At 40.7% G+C, this 20,888-nt stretch overlaps 1 protein-coding gene across 16 annotated transcripts in view; it reads left to right on the top strand.

The window, feature by feature from the left end:
• BBX (BBX high mobility group box domain containing) overlaps nucleotides 1-20,888 on the top strand; it is a 136,588-nt gene that overhangs the window by 88,746 nt on the left and 26,954 nt on the right. For all 16 annotated transcript variants that reach the window (XM_084528925.1, XM_084528915.1, XM_084528922.1 and 13 more), the window contains 7 exons: nucleotides 615-682; nucleotides 4,435-4,515; nucleotides 6,784-6,864; nucleotides 11,364-11,444; nucleotides 14,085-14,162; nucleotides 16,391-17,312; nucleotides 18,295-18,433. In XM_084528925.1, the coding sequence (XP_084385051.1) occupies nucleotides 615-682; nucleotides 4,435-4,515; nucleotides 6,784-6,864; nucleotides 11,364-11,444; nucleotides 14,085-14,162; nucleotides 16,391-17,312; nucleotides 18,295-18,433 (1,450 nt within the window). The remainder of the gene's footprint in view (nucleotides 1-614; nucleotides 683-4,434; nucleotides 4,516-6,783; nucleotides 6,865-11,363; nucleotides 11,445-14,084; nucleotides 14,163-16,390; nucleotides 17,313-18,294; nucleotides 18,434-20,888) is intronic.

Here is a 20,888-nt window from a genome sequence, read left to right as displayed (position 1 = left end):
CTTTCCTCAATTAGATGTCGTATCGGTGGAGCAACAAGTAGGCAGTCACCAGCTTGGCTGGCTGGTGCCTGTGCTGTTCTGGCGTGGAGGATTGAGCACTTCATGCTTCAGTGCTGTCAGGCTGGCACTTTTCACCACTAAATGCAGCTTTCTGTTAAAGCTGAATTTTCCTGCAGAGCTTGAGCGTGTCATTTTGTTCCATCCCTTCACTCCTTCAGTGGCTAAGGAAGGAAACTGCTCTCTTGGTAGGAGCATCCACCGAGTATATTAGTGTGTCTTTGTGTGTGTCTGTGTCTGAGATGTATGAGATCATTACGCTTGCCTGTTTTAAAGGTAGCCGGCTCCGTAGTGCGTATAACCTTTGGCGGTAAAATTGTAAATCCGTGCAATGAGGTGTTAAGCACACAAATCCAATTAAATCCTTCAAACAGCTTTGAGAGCCTCTCCCAGAGGGTACAGAACTGGTTATTTGTGATTCTCTTGAACTGCCTTTTATGGCCGCTCGCTCAGAGCGTCTGTGACAAGTAGTCTTCTGGGGGTTTAACACTGCAAATGGCAGGCTCCTTAAACAAGCAAATGAATAAACCTAAGACTTGGTTTTACTCTTTTAACAGATCCTACACAAATGGGAGGCCTAAGTATGCTGCTTTTAGCCGGGGAGCATGCCCTGACTGCACAAGAGGTAAGGAACTCTCTTCTCTCCCTTACCACAAGCCCTCAGTTTAAAAAGAGCTCTGAAAAGGACAATCTGCCAAGTGGGAAGTGGAATTTAAGATACATCTTAGGTAACCTAAGGTGGAACTGAAGTGTGAGCCTGGTGATGTGAGTCTTGTACCATGATGTCTATGGTCTTGTACCATGACCATAGACATCAGGCCTGGGTTTGATACCAGTTCTGTATTAACTCCAGACTGATGAATATGTGATCAAACCAGGCAGGTCTGCCCAGTGAGAGGATGCTGTTGCAAATGGAAGGATTGACATACACTGACTGTTAACAAACAGGCAGTTTGCAAGCTCTTTGGGCAAGGAATTCATACACTTACGTGCTTGTGTAACGCCTCACACAACTGCGGCCTTGGCGCTCATAGCAAAGTCAATACAGAATAATTTCCATACAGTCAGTGTAATTATATATGCGCTCTGAAACCATGCAAGTGCTAACAGGTAATGGAAGTATTGCAGTCTGTTCCTATTGACTAAGTCTTTGTCTGAAAAGAAGTTTGTCGTTCAGTTGCCATCAAACATTTTGTATTTACAAAAGGCTGCAGTAAATAAGAGTGTTTCTGTGGATCTCCAGGAGCGCAGGGACCTCCAGTCTTTTGTCAGACTGATTGTTATTTGTGACCTACTTTGTGGGCCAGTTTTGAAAATTGTTCATAAGGTGGTTTGTATGTTGGGTAAGATAGGTAGTCATTCTCCTTTTGATTCAGTATTCTAGTGATGATTGGATATGGAGCAAATATTTCTTAGGCTTGTGTTGCCCCAAATGCAGTAAGGTTCCTAAAAACTACTTAAAAACTACTACTTTCACTCTGTGAAAAGGTTCAGGAGTTGCTTAACTCTGGAACACATAGATACTGATTTTATATGGATATGAGGCTATAAATCATATGCCATATATCTAAAACTCTGACACTGCTATTTAAAAAAAAAAAAAAAAAGAGAGAGGGAGCTGGAATGTCATTCTAAAAGGATTCCAAGTGATACCCTGTAGTCTTCATTATTACTGAAGTGTGTGTGTACATAGAGGAATCACATGCATATATGTGGATCTTAAATTGGGGGACTGCCAGAGTTAGGATTGCCTATCTACATTTAGTTTGACTGCTTGTATATGTACGATTATGCAGACTTGGGTGGCCTTGTAAGCAAACATCTTAAAATAATATTAGCATCTTAAAAGTTGTTGATACAAAGGAGGGGCGCGCTGACACGGTTTGTTCAGAACCTCAGAAATGATGAGGAAAAGGATCCTTACGTAGCAGCTCTGCTAATCCCAAGTAAATTTATTCAACGCCCACTGCTTTTCTGCTAAGTGTGTGCTAAATGGATATATAGGGGCTTTTCAAATCCGGGTGGTTAAAGTTAGCGTTGTCAGCGCTCCAGATAGCAGGTAACAAAGCAAACATGCACCAGCAGGAAAAGGGGAAAGGGGCACCGTAGTGATGCTTACCAAAGTGCTTTAGTCACCATCTTTCTGTGCTGGTTATGTTCCTATTTTGGTCATTTTTTTCGATACACCAGAAGGCTTTTCATCTGATAACAGAATTCGGTGTTGATGTGTGATTGATTTCCAAGCAGTGCCTTGAGCTCTTAAACAGGCAAGAAAAGTAAAAAACCTTAGCAACAGTAGGTAAAGGATATGGGTAAGCGATGACTTTTCACCTGATACTTGTGTCCTTCCATCGGTTAAGCAGAACTGTGAGGTGTATACGAGCACATTTTGTCAAACACCTGAACAAAAATGTTTACCGGGACTGTTCTTGTAACTCTGGTTGCACGAGACAAAACCTCATCCTGCCACTGTTCTGCTCATTAAACTGCAATAAGCCTGAAACTCCACGAGGCATGCTCCTTGCGTTCAGGCTCCTTCCCAAGGCCGTGAGGACAGTTGCTTGCCTTAGAGCAGCACCTAGCGGTCTCTGTGCTTAACTTCCCAGGAAGCCCTGAATTTGTAGCACAGTCCAAAACGTGGCTCTTCTGCCAGTTCCCCCCTTGCTGCTGCCCTGCATATCAGGACCAGATGCAAATCTTGGATCACTCAGTGAGGAAGGAGGACGTGTGAGCCAGGTGCTGTCCTGTGCCTCTCGTTTATTTCAGAGCAGGCCACGGTAAGTAACCCACAGGGGACTGTGAGGATGCGGAGGCAGCATCCCTACGGCTTCCTCCTGGCTGAGAATGAGCGGTTGTCTGGCCCGCGGTGCCAGGCTGCCCAGGGCCCGCACGAAGCGGTGTTGCCTGGGGTGTAAATCAGAAACAAAGATTGTTTCAGTGCAGCTGAGGATAAGCCAGTAGGAGGAGAGAGGAGAAGAAATGATGCAATGTTGAGTACTCTGTATTACAGCAGGAAAGGAGAGCCATGCAATGGCACTGTTAGTACAACTGTGCCCTTCAGTAATTACTGTATCTCTTTGGTCAAGTTCAGCTTGACAGAGATTAGAAACCCCAGAGACCGTTAATTTCCCCCAAGTTGGGAGTGTGGGCACAACAGCTCTTGTGTTGCAGAGGCAGAACCTCTGCAGCAGATTCCTGTGCTTGTGTACTTGCCATGCACGAGCATCTTGGGGCAGCCAGCAGCAGGAGCTGCAGAACAAACTGCATGTACTGCAGGCATGGTGAATCTGTGGCACTTGGTTCTTGCAGGCAACAGACACAGTTGCTAGCCAGATCTCATGTGGCCGTCCACAAATAAATGCTATTGACACACCCATTCTAATAAGAAATGAGGTGAAAAATACATTTGCATTGAAATATTTCGAATAACCTGGAATTCCATGAAAAATTGAAAATCATTAGGGGAAAAAAAACTCCATCTTGTTACCTACCTTTCGAAAATCCCACAAGGCCTCCTTCCTTTCTGCTGTTTTCTATGAGTTCTGTTATGTACTGTATTTTATATTAATAATGCCTCAGCTCCGAGGAGTCAGACATGTAAATATTTTACACTCAAACGTGTCATTTCCTATTCAGTACAATCCCTTTACAGAAGGATGCTTGAGTAACAAATTTCTGGCTAATAAGAGCAGTATGGGTAAGGTCTTATGAAATCAGATGAGGCTGGCTGTTGGTTTTGGATTTTGAGCTGTCATTTCTTTGTGTTTTGATTTCAGAAGTTATGATGCTTGATTGTACTGCTTCTCATAAGCACCCCTAAACAGATGTTTATGTTTATTATTTGAGCACTTTAAGGCTTGTGGCACCCTTAACTACTTATTTTCATGCTGTGAAGTGATTAGCAATTATTTTTGTCACTAGGCAACCCTTAGTGGTTTCAAAAACTTCCTTCTTAGCTTCTAAGTAATTAATTTTCTTCAGAATGGAAGTGTAAATTAAAGAGGTAGTAGATAGCATCATGAATACCAGGTATCTGTGTATGCAGCCCAAAATCATCAGTGTAGTATTTGTTGCGTACGACTCTTCTACAGTTTGGAATAAAAAAAAACAATCCCTGGTATTATCATGCTCTTTCTTATTAGGCAATTGTGAAATACATTAAAATGGGTGCTAAGCTATGTTTTCACCTTTTATTTTGATTCAACTAGGATTCAGCCAGTCCAGGAATCTGAAACATTACATGGTCCATTTTCTCTTAAACACAGCATGTTCTTAAACACAGCAATATCAGCTGCCTGATATTTCATTTTGCCTACTACTGTTCTTAGCCTGAAAGAAAAACCCTTGAGGTCTTACTCTCCACGCTCCTTGTTTCAGGTTTCCTCGAGTACTTGCCAATCTGATGCGACTAATTCTACGGAAGCGTGTCAGAAGTCGTCATTGTTTCAGTTTGCAGAGGTGAGTTTCTTTAGAAGGGAATGTTTTTTGTTTATGTTTTCTTTTTCAAGAGGTATCTGGTGTTTAGCTGAAAGAGAAATTAAACACCTCTGACTGGAATTCATGGCAGTATTTCTTCCTTGTTTTGAGGTTTATGTTACTGGATTGTGTATCTGGTAGATGTGTCTAGCTTGAAGTGCAGGAGATTGTGTTCAGGAACAAGATTGAAACCCTAGAGCAATAATAGAGTTGTGGTTTAAGCAGTGATTTAGGATGTGTCATTCCTGCACTTAGGTATTAACTGGAGTCTAACTGACTGAAGTCTCAACAGATATATTTGGGTGTCATTTAGCCATTCTGACTACTTTAGGCCCTGACTCCATCAAAAATAACTGTAGTTCTGGAACTTCCAAGATTTTCTTCTGTTCTGTAACCACAAAACAGCTCTATGCAACTATGCTTTGGTTTTGCAATGTACAACATTTTTGTTAATATATTTCCACTAATAGCTAGATAGTACTGCTGAACTGTGGTTTGTTTTTTTGTTGTTTTTTTTTTGCTTTTGCTTTTAAATACGGCAATTTCTAATTCAAGGTCTAATGGATTTAGTTGACAAAAATAACGTGATGCAAATGAGGTTGCAGAGAGTCCTGGCCCTTTGTAAGCATCACTTGCTTGTTTACGTCCTTTTCAACTTCTTAAATTACAATAATCTAAGTGGCTTAAATATTTAGCTGTATAAATATTGATTGTACAGGATGCTGGGTGGCATTTGAGAAGTTGTGTATGGAAAGAAAGTTTATTAGAGCAGGGGCTTCTTTTATTACCTGGTTTCAGACCAGCCATGAATCTTACTGTCTTAATACTCCTTGCTGTGTGCACCTTCATATTCCTCCCTAAATGTCATCGCTTAAGGAGTAGATATATACCAGGCCTGGCATACAGAAAACATGATTTTGTTTTAACATTAACCCACAAGACCTTGAGCTCTAACTTAAGATCTGAGGTTTTGAAAATGTATTAGACAATGATTAATGCACTGATCCTTTATTTCTGATTAAAGGTAATGGCCAGAACGAAATACATAACCTGTGATTAAGCTCCTAAACAGCCTGCTGGCTTGTCTTGTTAGGAAATGCCTGGCTTGTTGTTAATGAAAACAGTACTTAAAAGCTTCTTAAAATTGGTTAATTCCAGTGTTAATTATGGTACTAATTCAACATCCATCTTCCAGTATTTCTGAGATACTTTTGTGTACTTAAACTGTCAGTTGAGCAACATAAAACATTGTATAGTTCCTTTCGATAAGTCTGCTCCTTCAATTTCCCTGTTACCCATCTTTTAACCAGTACGAAAAATATCAGTGCAGTTATTGAGTTCATTTTACAATGCCCAAGCAGGAAAGAGCCAGAATCATGTGGTAGTAGCAAGAACTGTGTTGTGTGCTGCAAGATATGCTCTTTAAAGGGTTCATCACCTCTGCTTTTTCTTCCCAACCAAAGAACTTCAGTGGGTTCCAGGAAGCGAGCTCGTCTGCACTTCTAAAACTTGTAGTTTAGAAGTAGCTGATTGATCAATAATTAGAAATGCATATTCGCTCATTATTCATTTTTATATTAATTTTTATTATTCATATTTTTCAACAATATTAATCAGTTTGTAGTGAGGTTGTGCCTAATTAGTACGTGGCAGGTTTGTGTATCAATGACAAAATAAATGGTAGTTGTACCTAGGTCTGTGATGAATTCAAAGTGTAATTTGCAACCAAAAAAAATTGACATGAGCTACGTAGTTTTAAAAAAAAAAAAAAAAAAAAAAAAAGTTCCCATAGTCTCTGGGATCGATCGGGTATCTTTTCTAAAAGTGCATGCATATGTTGTGTCCCTGCCCACACTTATCTTCCATGCTGAGCAGCAATTTGTGCTCTATCAGCACCACCATGCTGTGGCTGGGTCTTTTCACTGAACAGTGAAATACAACCTAGTGTTAAGTTTTTGTTGTTAACCCTCTTTTGACATGTCAACGGGCAAACAAACACCCTTCAAAAAAAGTTCTAGCCTGTTCTGTTGATCCTAGGAAGGTTTTCATTGTGAAAAATTATTCAAGATCGCTATTTCCATGTCTCCTGGGAAAGCAGGTACTGTTCTTTGTAGGGGTATGCTGGGACTCATCGGCATGTTCTTTGGTACCAATGGTCTTTCACTATCATGGATCAGAAATTTCACATGTTGAAATTTGATACTGAAACTGAAGAGTTAAGTGATGCAAACATAATTGTTTTCTTGACAGATCTCTTCAAGCACATCACAGCCAGGAGTCCCAGGAGCTGTAAAACAAACGGAGGAGTCTGCATTGTTTCAGTTTGCTGAGGTATAATAGCTAAAATATGATGGGGGAGGATGGGAATAAGCAATGAACCAATAAGGGCTGTCACTGAATGGTTAATCACCCTTTCTCTTAAGAGGCTCCCATCAGTAGATGTTTATCTTCATGACAGCATTGCATTAAGAAAATCCTGAGGGGAAAAAAGCAGTGATTTGAAGAGATGTCCATAGCGTACACAAAAGATAGTGGGGAAAAAAAAGCTGTAAAAAAGATACAGCTGCTCCAGAGGCAGGAAACCTTTAGAAAAATAAACTTGCAGGCTAAAGGAAGCTTACCATAGCTACAAGGCTATGTGACAGCACTGTTAGGTGGTGACATCTAAGTCTATAAGTTGTCCTCTCTCTTTCATGTATGGAAAATTCAGAGTCCTTAGAGATTGTTTTTATGAATTTCTTCTCCACATGTTTAATGTGCTTCTACAAATTGATTTTTGACACCTATTCTCTTCTTGCCCATTTGGGGGAGTCTGGTACTACTTGCAGAATTTCTTATGCTGAAGGTATATTTAGGGTGTGTGTGAAAAGAGCTGGCGCTGTGCTGGAGGAACGTAAGGGGATGAAAAGATAATGCTGTTGGTTATTCCATGTGCTTACGGAGGTTTGACTACAGACAACATGCTTACTTCTATTAAATGTTAAGCTAATTATATACTGTGCATTTTTAGCTTGGCTGGCATGTGCTTTGATGTGTTCCCTGAGTCCAATTAGAAAAAATAAATAATAATTTACTGATTCAGGTGCCATAAAATACCTGAATAGAAACACCTCCATAAAAGATACAGTACACTTGATGTCTCTGATTGTTAAAACATTTTTATACATGCTATCATTTTTTAAATTACAGGTTAAATTGGAAAGTTCTTTTGAGAATATTAGTGGAATTTAGCAGGATGAAGCCATTTGATGAAATCAAGCTTTCAAAGAAAGCAAAAGATCTGCAGTGTGGAACATTCCTGTGAATTTTCTTGCTAAGTTTCACACTAGTGAATCTGCTAATTTAGTCTCAAAAATCTTACATTTTAATTCTACATCATTTTTCGCTGTGTACAGAGTTGAACAGGGTACGAAACACCTTGATTACAGCATTTTCAAATCATACTCTGAAGCTTGACTCAGACATACCTTCAAAATTTTACAGAACCTAAAATCAATTCCCCTTGTACATGAACAAACAACAGCAAACCTGAAAATTGTCTTAAGGATGTGACAGTATTTCATCTCATACCGCTACGCTGTGCCAGCTCACTTGTCAAAGTGGAGTGCATCTATGAATCATCAAATGTTAGGAAGAATAGGTGCTTAGAACGTTAATTAGAAACTGGCCGAAGTTAATGCCAGGGTTAATCTTTTTCCTCTTAAAAATACTAAAATATGCCTACAGTCTGGAGGGGGTGGGGTTTTTTTTAGATTGTTTTTTTTCGGTGTCTGGAAATAACAGAACCCACCAAAAAAAAAAAAAAAAAAAAAAAACACTTCTTTTTTTTCCCATGACTATTTCTCCAGTGTTATGCTTTTGTTATGAAGCCTTAATGGCAGTGACTAACATTGTGTTTTATCTAAAGCAATAGAGAAATGGCTTTAAGATTGCAGCCTGATTTTCATTTACTTTGTTCCAGGGGAAAATACTATGCATGCTAAAGAACCTCTTTAAGCTTTTTATTATTATTATTCCTGCTATTAAAGCTGCCTGTGCTCCTTCAAATATAAGGGCTTTCATTTGCACAGGGTGTCTTTGTCAAGTTTGGCAAAAATCCCATTCCTTAATGCGCCACTTCTTACTGGGTCCTGTCTATATGAATGCATCTCTGCATTTAGGAAGCTAAATTATGGTAAGCAATTTGCAGTAGGCTTCTGTCACCAGCGTACAAAGCTACAAAAGAAAAACGAGAGGGAGAAAAAGTAGTTATTTAGCCAGTGGCCAAGCAGACCTGTGAAGAAATGCGAATTGTGCTATAGTCTGATGTGCCTGCAGTCTTTTGGCAGCCATCCCACCTCATTTTTGGTTCTGGCTGGGCGTTCTTCATATGTTTCCTGTCTCTTTACCGCTGTTGCGGCAGGCTGAGCGAGAGCGAGTCTTTGTAAGGACAGAGATCCCATTGAGTAGGTATGGCATTTTAAATGGACACCTCTACCCCGCAGTACAAGGCCGCTGTCACTCAGAACGGGCTCGTTGCATTCATGCCGTCTGGGATTCTTTCTTCTATAGAGCCTCAGCCTGGCTGGCCGGCACAAGCGTCTCAGTCTTCAATTAAAGCTGATGAGGATGTGGCTAATGAGGCCTGCCCGGTGTTGTCTCGCCACAAGAGATGATTAGAGGCTTGGGAGTGAGACTGTGCTGGGGCCTGTGGGCGTGCAGGCAGCCAGTGCACCGGCCTTCCACCATGATGAGGTGTCCTCATAAGCTTGTTGTTTTGTTTGGGTTTTTGTTTGTTTGTTTTTAATTTTGGTGTGTCTCCAAGTTACGTTCTTGGCTTCTTCACTCTGCTGTGATCTAGCAAATGCTCGGTGGTCCCACTTTAGCCCCTCTCGCTTGTGCCTTTGTGGAAGGCCATTATGCCGGGCAGTGCTGCCTGGCATGGCGCTGGTCTGCGGGCCACATGGGCTGCTGGCTGCCATCCTCCCTGCCATGTGAGGGAGGCAGAGCAGATGGGCCCCTTTGCTCTCCTGGCCGTACTGGCTGTGTGTTTGGCAAACGCGAACAGATGGTGAGGGCTGCTTCGCAGGGAAGGAACACGGAGACCTCTTAGATTTACTTAGCTAAACTCTCGTCCTTAAACAAACAAAGAAACGCTTCCAGAGAGTGACAGCGGTAACGTTGCTAGTTTAACCTTCTTCACTTACAGGGCCTCTTCTGAGGTTTTTCTCTAGGTGATGTAACGAAAATACAATCATACCCAGCATGCAGCAAAGTCGGCTCCTCCTCGCTGGTCCAGCAGGTTATCAGCACTAGAACAAAATGCACGCCGGAGGGTGGGTCTGTCCGTGCTGCGTTCTCACACGGTCGCTTTCAGCAGACCTGAGGGCAGCCCTTTCTGTGCATTTCTGTGCTGAACAGAAGGTTTGGATCCAAAATTTCTGGTCAAAATGCCGTGAAATTGGGAGTGTGAGATCTAGTCAGCATCTTGTCTTCCAGCCTTCCCTTAGGTAAAGCTGTAGTCTTCCCTAGTAAAGTCCTTATATAAATTAGACAAATATACCAGAACAAGTGCTAATTTTGTCTCTCACTGTTTGTTTTCCTGACTACGAAGAGAATTTTTTTTGCTGAAAATGTTGCCTCCCTTTCTTCCAATTAGTACTACAAGGGATCTGACTTGCATTTTGTTAAAGTGCCCGTGCTATTGTCAAGCCTGTATCTTTTAGACTTTTCTCACATTGTGCCTCAGAAGGCATGGCATGTCTACATGTTCTCAGGTTATACTTTAAGGTGTGGGTGTTTCTGTCCTTTTTCTGCCATTCATCCTGCACTGAAGAAATTAAGAACTGCGACTGTATTACAGTAGGAGGATAAAATTAAGGCTCTTTTCCTACAAAGTGCAGCATACACGAGCCCTTCCTCCTGAGCTGAGTCTTGAGATCCTGAGTGGGTTCACTGAACTGTGTCACAGGAAAACTAGGATTTTGAATTATTTTAGTTTAAAACTAAATCATGAATGCACAGTCAAATATTATTCACTATATCTTAAATAGCTGGTGGTAAAATGGACGGTGGGTGTTCATAAGTTGTTTTTCATGTAATGAAACTGCTTGACAGACAAAATGCTGTTTGGATAATAAAGTTAAAAAAAAAAAAAAAACAACTGGTGGTCTTGTTCCTGATCCTAGAGTTTTTTGAAGGCTTCCAGGCCAAATGCTTGTAGTGCCATGACAAACAAAATCAAATATGAGAAATAATGAAAAATTGTTGTGTTGTTGAACTAATAATGCTGCACTTGGAAGCAGATCAGAACAGTTTGGCTGCAAAAGCAATTCTGAAGTGCAGTGGTAGTTATTTATCAAGTGCTGGTGCTGGCACACCACCATCTATTTAGAAGGCCAAATTTGATGCCCAGATGTAAGGTTGTCTTTCTCCTAATGGAGGAAAGGAAGTGAAACAAGCACCCAGTGCCTGTAGGGACAAATGGTCCTCCTCTGTACCTCGCCAAATGTGCATACTGCCCAGGCTTCCCAGGAGAATTTTATTTAACCTTTAGCACCACGGATGATGCTTTTTTAGCAACAAGTGTGTTTTGTTCACTTGGAATCACATAAAATGCACAGCATGATCAGAATATTATCTGTGTTTATATCCTGCTAACTTCTAAATGGCTGCTAAGTGTTTCTTGGATGGGATTGTTAATTTGAAGTAGGGCCTTCTGCCAGGAAGATATAAAAGTGACTGATTTAACTAACTCATTTTCTTCAGTTTCTTCACTTATTTTCTCCTTTCTTGTCTGCCGTTCCTGGTTAACACTGAAATATTTTCTCCTCTGTTCATTTAAAACCTAGATTTCATCAAATACTTCCCAGTTGTCAAGTCCTGAGCCAGTAAAGCACTGTGGGAAGTCGGCACTCTTCCAGTTGGCGGAGGTAAAGTTATATCCATTAGCATCACAATGGGAAGATGTGTGTATTTTTTTTCCTCCAACAAAGTGTGAATTTTGCAAGGTTTGCTCTAGCATCAAATTTCGTATTTCCAGAAACATAAACTAGCAAATGATCAAATAGTAAGACAGAATTAGGCAGTTGCAGTGGCCCTGGGGACCTAGGTCTTTATGCACTTTTTAAACATGTATAGCTTCTTGGAGACCACAGGAAAAAGTGCTTCCTTACAGGAATAGTAACCTTAAGACTGTAATAAAAACAAAGCTCAGAACAATAGCAAAGACGAGACAATGGCATTCTTTCTAATGAAGAAGTGAATACTAGGATTCAAAAAATAAAGCTTTGGTATAAGGACTGGAAAGTGCATTGCTGAATTGGGGACCAAAAGTAATAAAAGTAGACTTTGAGAACATCCACGAATCCGTATGAAAAGTTAGAAGTAATTTATTGAATTATGAAGTTGGCAGTTGTCAGCAGTCATCAAGAGTACTAAGTGAGGTTTCTCAATAGTCCTGGAAATACCCTGAGAGTCTTGAATGTAACCTTGTAGAGGTCACCGCTTTGATATGGATAAATCACCCAAAGTTTTGAGGCTTGGCCTGCAAATATTATTCTTCTTGGTGACTGAAAGCTGAAAATACTTGCTGCTTTCAGGCTAATAGAAGTTGCTGCCACCTTACTCGTTACTTTTTTTTTTTTTTTTTTTTTTTTGCTTGCTTTTTCAAAATCGCTTCCTATTTCAGTGAGGAAAATGGTTCTTTGGATCCCATCTGGTGGCATCCATCCATCTGTACATTCTTGCTGCTGTGGCTAATACATCTCGGGGGAAAAAAAGCTATTGGAAGCGCTAAAAGAAAACAGCATGCTTTGAGCCTGCACTGATGACTGTTTCATGCTTTGTTCAATGGACAGTAATGCTACTAGGAAGACTGACTTTATAGGTCATGAGTAGAAGAAAATCTGCCTTACCCTAGAGGCAGTCTCTGGCAGTGCTAGAGTTTGTTGGTGTGTGCTACATTGTCAGCAGTGCCAATGTAAGTCTAATTGCACCTACCTGTGATTAGAGATCCGTACAGGTATATGACCACTGCAGCACTGGAGCATCAGGAAGGTTTGTAACACTAATCAGGGACACCAGAAGTTTTTCTAGTGTCCTTTGTCACAGGACAGCAGCATGCTCTGAGTGGTGCTGTTCTGGAGTAAGGCTGTTGTTGAATCCAGCCTGACTTTTGGAAGTTGCTGTTAAAAGTTGTGATGCGACTGTGAAGCCCCAAGGGCAAGGGAAGTCCAGGCACCTGTCTGTCCACAGCAGTGCAGAGTTTGTCCTGCAGTTGGTCACAGAAGTAAATCTGAACATGGCAGTGTGATGCTGCCATGTTGGACAGGTTTCCACAATCAGTTGCTTGGCTGGATTCCCACAAACCTAATTATATATATATATATATAATGAATGTTAAAGGCTCTGATTGAAACTGACACAGGCGTGGCAGACATGGTAAGCACATCTTCCTTATCTCTGGCTCTTGTAGTATATTAATACTGTTCTTTGTTGGTGGATTTTTGGTTTTGTGTTTTTCAGTTTTGGAGATCTCTGTAATGCTGGTCTGTAACTGGACAAATAAAATGAGAGATTCAGCTTAACTTTTCAGACAGCAGCTCCAGATCTGATCTGGATGATCCCAAGCTAATGTGTTCATATCACCTCGAGGGCATCTGAGGTTTGCAAGTTCATTTGGCAGGCATTTGTGCCGTGCCACTGTAACTCCAAACCGCAGATGCTGCACACCAGAGGGGGCTGGACTGCTGTCTCTGTGCTGCTGGCATGGCAGGGATCCGGAGCGTGGGAGACTGTCAGCTTCAGCACAGCACACTGCTCTGCTTCTCCTTCATCTCTGTTATGTGGATTAACCAACTTTATCCCCCCCCTTTCTGTTCCTTCCCTTTTGATATTTCACAGTATTTCACAGATGGTGATAAAATAAAGTGTAGAAGTGGGTTTAATTCTTTCCTAAAGAATTCAAAGAATCTCTAAGCTTCTAAAAACGGATGGAGCAGTGCTGCGGGCTGAAGCCTGGCAGGCTGCTGCTGCTCAGCTCTGCTGAGTCTTCGCAGTGCCTGAATACATGCTTTGTCTTCAGCCTTCAGTGCAGAGGGATGACAGCGAGGGGAGTGTGCGTCACCTCCAGGAGGCAAGGAGGCCGCTTCTGCTTCGGAAAGCTAGCAGCACTGACACAATGCATGGCTGTACGCAGCCTTCAGAGGCTTGGGCTGGAGTTGTCAGATTGGGAGAAGCTGTGAAACGCTGCAGCTTCCAGGGGACATAGAGAGAGAATTTTTAACTTTTTTTCTTTCCTGTATTGGTAGGGAGCAGTAAAACTGAGCTGGGTGGGGTTGATGGGAAGGCTAACTAAAGTGTTGCAGGTGCTTCAGTGCCCCAGTCCCTGTCCCCAGGGATTGTATTTATAACAACATGCACAGGTCTATACTTTTTGATAATGTAATCTTATGAATGAATTTTGGGAAGAGGAAGGAAGTAATCCTTTCCAAAGTCATGTAATAAGCATAAAATAATTGTACTGGTAAAATAATGTTTTTCTTTATTCTCCTCCCCTGTTTTTTCTTCAGATTTCTTCAAGTACATCCCATTCAGGTCCCGATTTAACAAAGCAGTGTGGAACATCAGCATTATTTCAGCTGGCAGAGGTAGTATTAAAACACTGGTGACTAATTATCACAGGTGCAGTGGGGTGGAGAAGTTAATGATATTGATAGCCCGAGACTGGAAGGCAGTACGTTGCTACAGTTATAATTACACTGTTGCTTATAGAAGCATAAATTATCTTGGCTTGGGTGCTATAAATTAAGATTTCTCCAGACTAGCCATCAGTTTGGAGGCCTCTAAGCATCCATGCTGCGGCTGATGAGAAGTACGCAGTCCCTTGTGGCAAAGGGGTTATCCAATCTCCATTTGCATTGTTTCAATTAATTCTTTTAGGGACTGGGGTTTGACTGGTTTGGTTTGGTTGGGGAGGGGGGTACATGGGGACAGGGAGGAGCTGGGATGAAGGGGTGGATTAGTCTGTTCAGATGACATCACCATTACAAATACCCGTTAAAGGGCATTAGCCACTTTTTTTCTCCTTTTGTGCGTACTGTTTATTGAACTGGGGAAAAAAAAAACAGGTCAATAACTTCTATAGAAACTCTGTTCCAATGATTCTCTCAGCAGCTACTCCTTCTGGGAACAGTTGAAGCTGATGGCCTTTTACGGAAATGTATTTATTTTGTTTGTAAGCCTTTTTTCAAGCTTCCCAATCTTAAAGGTTGTGATTTGCAAGTTTATTTAGGGCTCACAAAACAAAAAAACACCTTTTTTTGTAGCCACACCCACAGCCTTCTGTATTACTGGCTGCTGCAGAAGAAGCAAAGGTATAAAGAGAAAAAAACATGGGCAGGGTGTGACGGTGGGGGCGTCGAATTGACAAAATATTATTCTTGTTCAATGAGTTGCATTTTTAATATTGATCTTTAGCTTTTGGAAATCATGGGCTGTGTTTACGTTGCAGTGCATTAAAAAAGTCACACTAAAAAAATACCTTTGTGCCAGAGCCCACCTCAGCATAGTCATGCAATTCCCCCCTGCATAATTTAGCCTCCTTCCTTACAGCCGCTGTGCTGCCAAAGCTCCAGTGTTTCCAGTGATCAGCCTAGCTTGACCTTCTTCTATCCATGCAGAAGGAGTTTCAGAAACATATTTCAGATCACAAACTTAAGCCGGAGTTCTGTTCTTGCTTTAGTACTCGTACATTTCTGTAAGAGATCTTTTTAGTTTGCAAGAAAAAATACCTTGCCAGTTTGAGAAGTGGAAAATTGACCTAAAAAGAGCCCAGTTGATCTGCAGTTACATCCATCCTGACCATATGGCCCATGGGCTGAGCTGCAGGGTAGGGAAGCTCCTGATGCCTGGTTCAAAGCAAGCTTCCTCCAGCTGGTTTCAGTCCAGGTGGCTGTTCGGTTGCTGGTTGTTTTAAAAACAAAATAGCACTTGGAGTTCAGCTTAGGGGGTTTTAAGAGGGAGAGCAAGAAGAAGAAAGCATGCCTTCCCAAGGCAACTGCTTGCTGCTGTGAAGTACTACCACCTCTAGCAGTGGCAGCATGGCTTATAAGTGATCCAAAACCGAGTGGATCTTCCAGGTCAGTGCTAAAGGAGCGTGGCAGTTTGAGGACCTTGTTGTAGCTCTTCTTCTGAACCTCTCTGTTCCTCAGACAGAATGAGCGTTTTGGTTTCCATTAATGTTATCTCCAGGAGATAACCATGGCAACTACTGCTGCTTTGCAGTTCCTTGCAGAATAAGACTGGCATAAGAAGAAAGAATTGGAAGGCTTTTTACTACCTCCCAAATCATTTTGCACATTGTAGTAAAGAAAAATAATCTTGATCGCTGCGATTTTATCAACTTCTTTTTTTTTCTCCCTCTTCAGGGCCTTTTGGAAAACAGAGGAAAGAATTGTATATGGGGATATTTGGGAACTGGGAGTATGGATTTGAGATTTCCTGTAGGTTGTGGGACAATATAGTGAGATATGCTGTGTTTTTCTGTTGCAGTTAGTATTATGAAAATAAAACTAGCAGTGGGTTTCCCAGATATATTGAAGGCACTTCAAGGATCACAGAAACACCAATTAGATCAGTTGGAGTATTTTTCTATCAGAGTGGTAGAATCCATCGGCCTTATTCTAGCACTTAGCCATAATTATGTTTCATCAGTTTCATTAGGACTTGAGCATTTTTTCAGTACTGTTCTTTAAAATAGTTTGCTTTCATAAGTGAGGATCCCAGAGAGACTGCATGTGTAGTGCTCTTCCTGTTAATATAAGCAATGTTAACGGTTGATGTTTGTTTCATGGTGACTATTTTTAACTCATTTTAGATGTGCCTTGCTTCAGAAGGGGTGAAAGTGAAAGAACCTGGGAAAACAAAAGTGGAAGCATCAGAAGATGTGGCGAGGGAAGTTCCAGATGAAATGGAAGCAGAAGAACTGGAGAAAACAACAATAAAAGACTCCTGTAAAGGAAAAACAGAACAATCAGAGACAGGGAAAATACAAAACTGGGATGAGACAAAAACTGAGGAATCAGAAACTGCACAGTGCAGAGATTTTACTAGTCTCGTAATGGAGAGCAGTCTTTTTGAGAGAAATGATAACACAAAGGATCACATGTGCCGTTCTCCAGAGCTTTCGATGATTGACATGAGCATCTTTGGGCTAAGCAAGCCAGAAAAGATAAAGAAGAAAAAGAAAAAAAATAAGTTGGACCGGCACACAAATGAAAAATCCACCCCCAAGAAGCCTTGTAAAAAGAGGCAGTCCTCTGAGTCGGACATTGAAAGTGTTATGTACACAATTGAAGCCGTTGCAAAAGGGGACTGGGGTGCTGAGAGACTTGCGGAAACTCCCCGCAAAAAAGCCCGCCCTGCCTCAAATGTGAAGGGAAGCATGTTGGATACAAAATCACCAAAGAAAAAAGTGAAATCGAAAGAGAAGAAAACATCGAAGGAGAAACCCATGGAGCCCACCAAAGAATCAAAGCCTCCTGATTTCCTTAATATTACAGCCAACAAGGAAGTACCCTGTGAGGCTGCTGATAATATTAAAGTGGAACCACTGACCCCCACAGAGGAGGTGGTACCCCAAAGCTTACCAGAACAGGTCAAAACTGAGGACAGTGACTGTGTTAAAAAGATAGAAACTTGTGGCTCCAGGAAATCAGAGAGATCTTGCAAAGGTGCTCTTTATAAAACTCTGGTGTCAGAGGGCATGCTCACGTCTCTGCGTGCTAACGTGGACAGAGGTGGGTGGCTTTGACTGTTCCATTTACAGCACAAACTGCAAAAGGCTGCCTGGAGTGGGAGGAAGAGCAGAAGTTCATGTTTAAGCTCAAGTTCAAGCAGTGCATGGTGGGGTTGTCAAATCACCTGGAATACTGGGGACAGGGGCTCCAGGGTCCAGGGCAGCTCTCTGAGTTTTGCAGACTGCGTTCCTACTTACCTGAAGAGCTCTTAACTTTTTAACTTTTTTTTTTTTTTTTAACTTTAACTTTTTTTTTCTTTTTTTTTTAACTTTTTGTCTTTCATTACCTGAGATTTAGCTTTTTGACTGAAGACTAGGTCGGTTGATTGTTGACCTGCTGATAGATGTTTCCAGGACTTGTTGCATGTAACCCTGAACAATTAGTTTTTCTATGTAAACAGCTTTTGGGTTTGTAGGATGGAGAACTATGATTACAAGAGGCAGATGTCTGACACTTTTCCTTAGGTTGTTCATTGCTTGTCAGGGGGGTTGGACTAGATGATCTTCAGAGGGCCCTTCCAACCTTGCTGATTCTGTGATCAGTTTTGCTGTCATTGGTGAGCGAGAACCCTTTACCTTGTAGGACAAATTTTAGATTAAAATTTCTGGAAGCTTTCAGTGAGACATATTGAAATACATTTTTTCAATTAGTAGATTTAAATGGGTAATTAGTCAAAATGGAAAAGAAAAAGGTGTTTATAATTCAGGTAGGTTTATTACTGTGAAGCTACTCATCTCTTTCTCCTGCTTGACAGCTGAAGAGAACCTGACTTTGGAGGTAATGTATATGCATATCTATGTATAAGGTGAAAAAAACAGTTGCCAACAAGATTATTATCCATTAAAAAAAAAAAGTTTGATCTTCTTAAAGCAGTTACAAAACAATCTTTAAGTTCCATTGCTGAGTGGGTATGCAAGTTCCTTCTGAGCCCATTTTGTCACATTTTTGTAAAGATGAGAACAATTTTCTGCCTTTATCCCAGGAAAAAGAAGCTCAGGAAAAGGCAACTCCTCAGATCATGAAGGATGCTGGAATGAAGAAAACTGGGCTTTTTCCCAAAGCGGGACAAGTGGGAACAAAAAACTGAAGAAGACTAAGCCAAAGGAAGAGTTTGTTTTGGGGTAAGTTGCTACTTAACGCTGTTCAAAGTTTTAGCTAGGTCAGCCTAGTAACTTAAGAGCAAGTCCTTCCTGTTGTAGCTAGTGAACTGAAACCCCAACATCCAAGCCTCAGATGTTTTAAACTACATAAACACAATTCATTGAATTCCTGTGAACTGCAAAACCTGTTTGGCAGAGTAAGGCTCTAGTTTCACATTGGTTATATACCGAAGTAATTCCTCTGAGATCTTTCCTGGTTTACAATACTGTAAATAAATTTGAATGGCATTATTTGCACACTTCTTTAAATATATATATTTTTTTAATCACAATATTTAGCTGCTCAAGAGCCGGTGAAGGGGGTTAATTATATTTTTATATTTTCAGCACACTTTGCAAACAATATTTAAAGTTCTGTGTAGGTGTTCAGTCGTCATAAAGAGACTAGAAAAAATAGATTCCTTTGCCTATTTGAAGAGAGTGCTGACAGGAAAAGTAAACACCATCCTTATATTTGCAAATAATTATGATAAATACTCAATTTTTCTATTGCTGAGGCAAGATATTTAAACTGTTCATATATACAATAAAGAAATTAAACATATCAGAAGAATAATGAATATAAATGCATTAACATTTAGCAAGGCTGCACAGAATTACTCTTCTAGTATGAGTAACAATTTTTGTCAGAGTACTAACAGATTTATTTAACTGCAGGCATAGCTGTTAAATCTGCTTTGCCATTCATACTTGCAAGTTATGAAGACTTCCAATTATCTGAATTAAGGTGAAAATGAACAACAACAACAAAAGAGTAGTTTTTCCACATGTCATGGTTAAAATTTTAATATGTTTCTTTTGTGCAGGCCTTTTTCATGCATTTATTATCTGGTCTATATGAAATTTAGCTGCAACTCATTTTACAGCAAAGATATTACATTAATTAAAATCTTCAAGAGTTCTTTCATTAGGAATAGTTGATTAAAACCACTGGCACAATTCTTATATTTTTATTGTGCTTTATATAAGAAAGTACATTATCTGGAAATATCTTTTAAATGTAAATTGAAAAAATTGAAAATGTCAGGTCACCTCATGGCAAGAAAAACAAATGTATCTCTGAGACAAAAAAAATGTATTTTTATATGATTTATTCAAAGTCACTAGGAAAATTCTGTAAATATTTCATTCATTTGACAAATATTGCTCTACCACTGCTGTCTGGCTGGATGGGGAAAATACATATTAGTGAATGTTGCTTCCTGATTCAGCCATGCCATTAATGAATATTGTTCAGTGAACTCTGTAAAGCAGAAGTAGTTATTTGTGGAGCTGAAGTGCTGGAGAAGGTATCTGTTATGTTCATTGCACTACCTGATCTTCTGTCTGCTTGGAAGAGCTGGTTTTAGTTCTACCCACTCCTCTGAACTCTTTTGCTCCCTTCATCATCCCCTTTTTCAGCATTAGGGTGTCTGTCTGCTGGAGTCCTCGCTGCTTTTGGAGTTGCTCCTTTCTCCTATTACTTCTGTGCCCCCTTACCTTCTCCATCAGTAGCTGCCCTTGCTTTCCCTGGTGGTCCGTGCCAGGTGTGCTTTGCTTGTGTACAGCCCCACTCCAGCTGAGCAGAGATAAAACGAGGTATCAGCCTGTGTACCAAAGCTTTCAGAACACAATTGCATTGAAGTGCTGTTTCAAGAAACCAGGAAATCATCTTTCTTGTGACACGTCCAAGTGTAGAGTGTCTCATGGCCATCCCTTCCAACAATCATGCCAACATCTGTCCAATTCTCATTTTCCACAGCAATTAGAATCTGAGATGAGTAGAAAATGTCATTGTTCCCATCTCATGGGCAGTTCTATTTATAATCTGCCTAGCAGTGCAAATTGCCTTTTATTAAAATGCACTTGCTTCCTGTGATCCTGCCTGGTTGCAGAAGTTCACTGAAAAGTCATGCTTACACAAGATAGCACAGTCATTACAGCCAGGCAGGCCGTGCCATACCATCCAGCTCAAGTGCTTTGTTTTCATCTGGCAATTGCGAATCATACCACATCTGTGGACTTCTTGAGTGGTAGGTACACTCATTCAAGCTGGGCTGACCTATGAGGAATGTTGGGTTTCCTGAAGCCATGAGTTGTGTTTTTCATCTCACAACAAACAAAACAGGAAGGCAGTATAATCCCCCAGAAGAAATACAAATTAATTGTCATCATGAAGCACCAGGTTTAACTTTTTTTTTCCTTTCCACAGCAGATCGGATGGCTTGCCATTTTTGTTAGCTAGCTTTGTTGGACAGTTTGACATTTTTGCTGTAGTTTAAATTATCACCTCCATTCTGGTGTAATGTGATTTTTATGTGAAATTAATGTATTGGTTTGTTTACTTACTGGTTTTATTGCCTTTTCTCATTCCCCTCATAGAACAGACAAATCTGCTTTATGAATCTGTGCAGCTAATTTTTTACATTATTTGCAT

Source organism: Aythya ferina (genome assembly GCF_964211825.1).
Source record: "Aythya ferina genome assembly, chromosome: 1".
NCBI classification, from domain to species: domain Eukaryota; kingdom Metazoa; phylum Chordata; class Aves; order Anseriformes; family Anatidae; genus Aythya; species Aythya ferina.
This window is presented reverse-complemented; position numbering and strand designations above follow the sequence as displayed.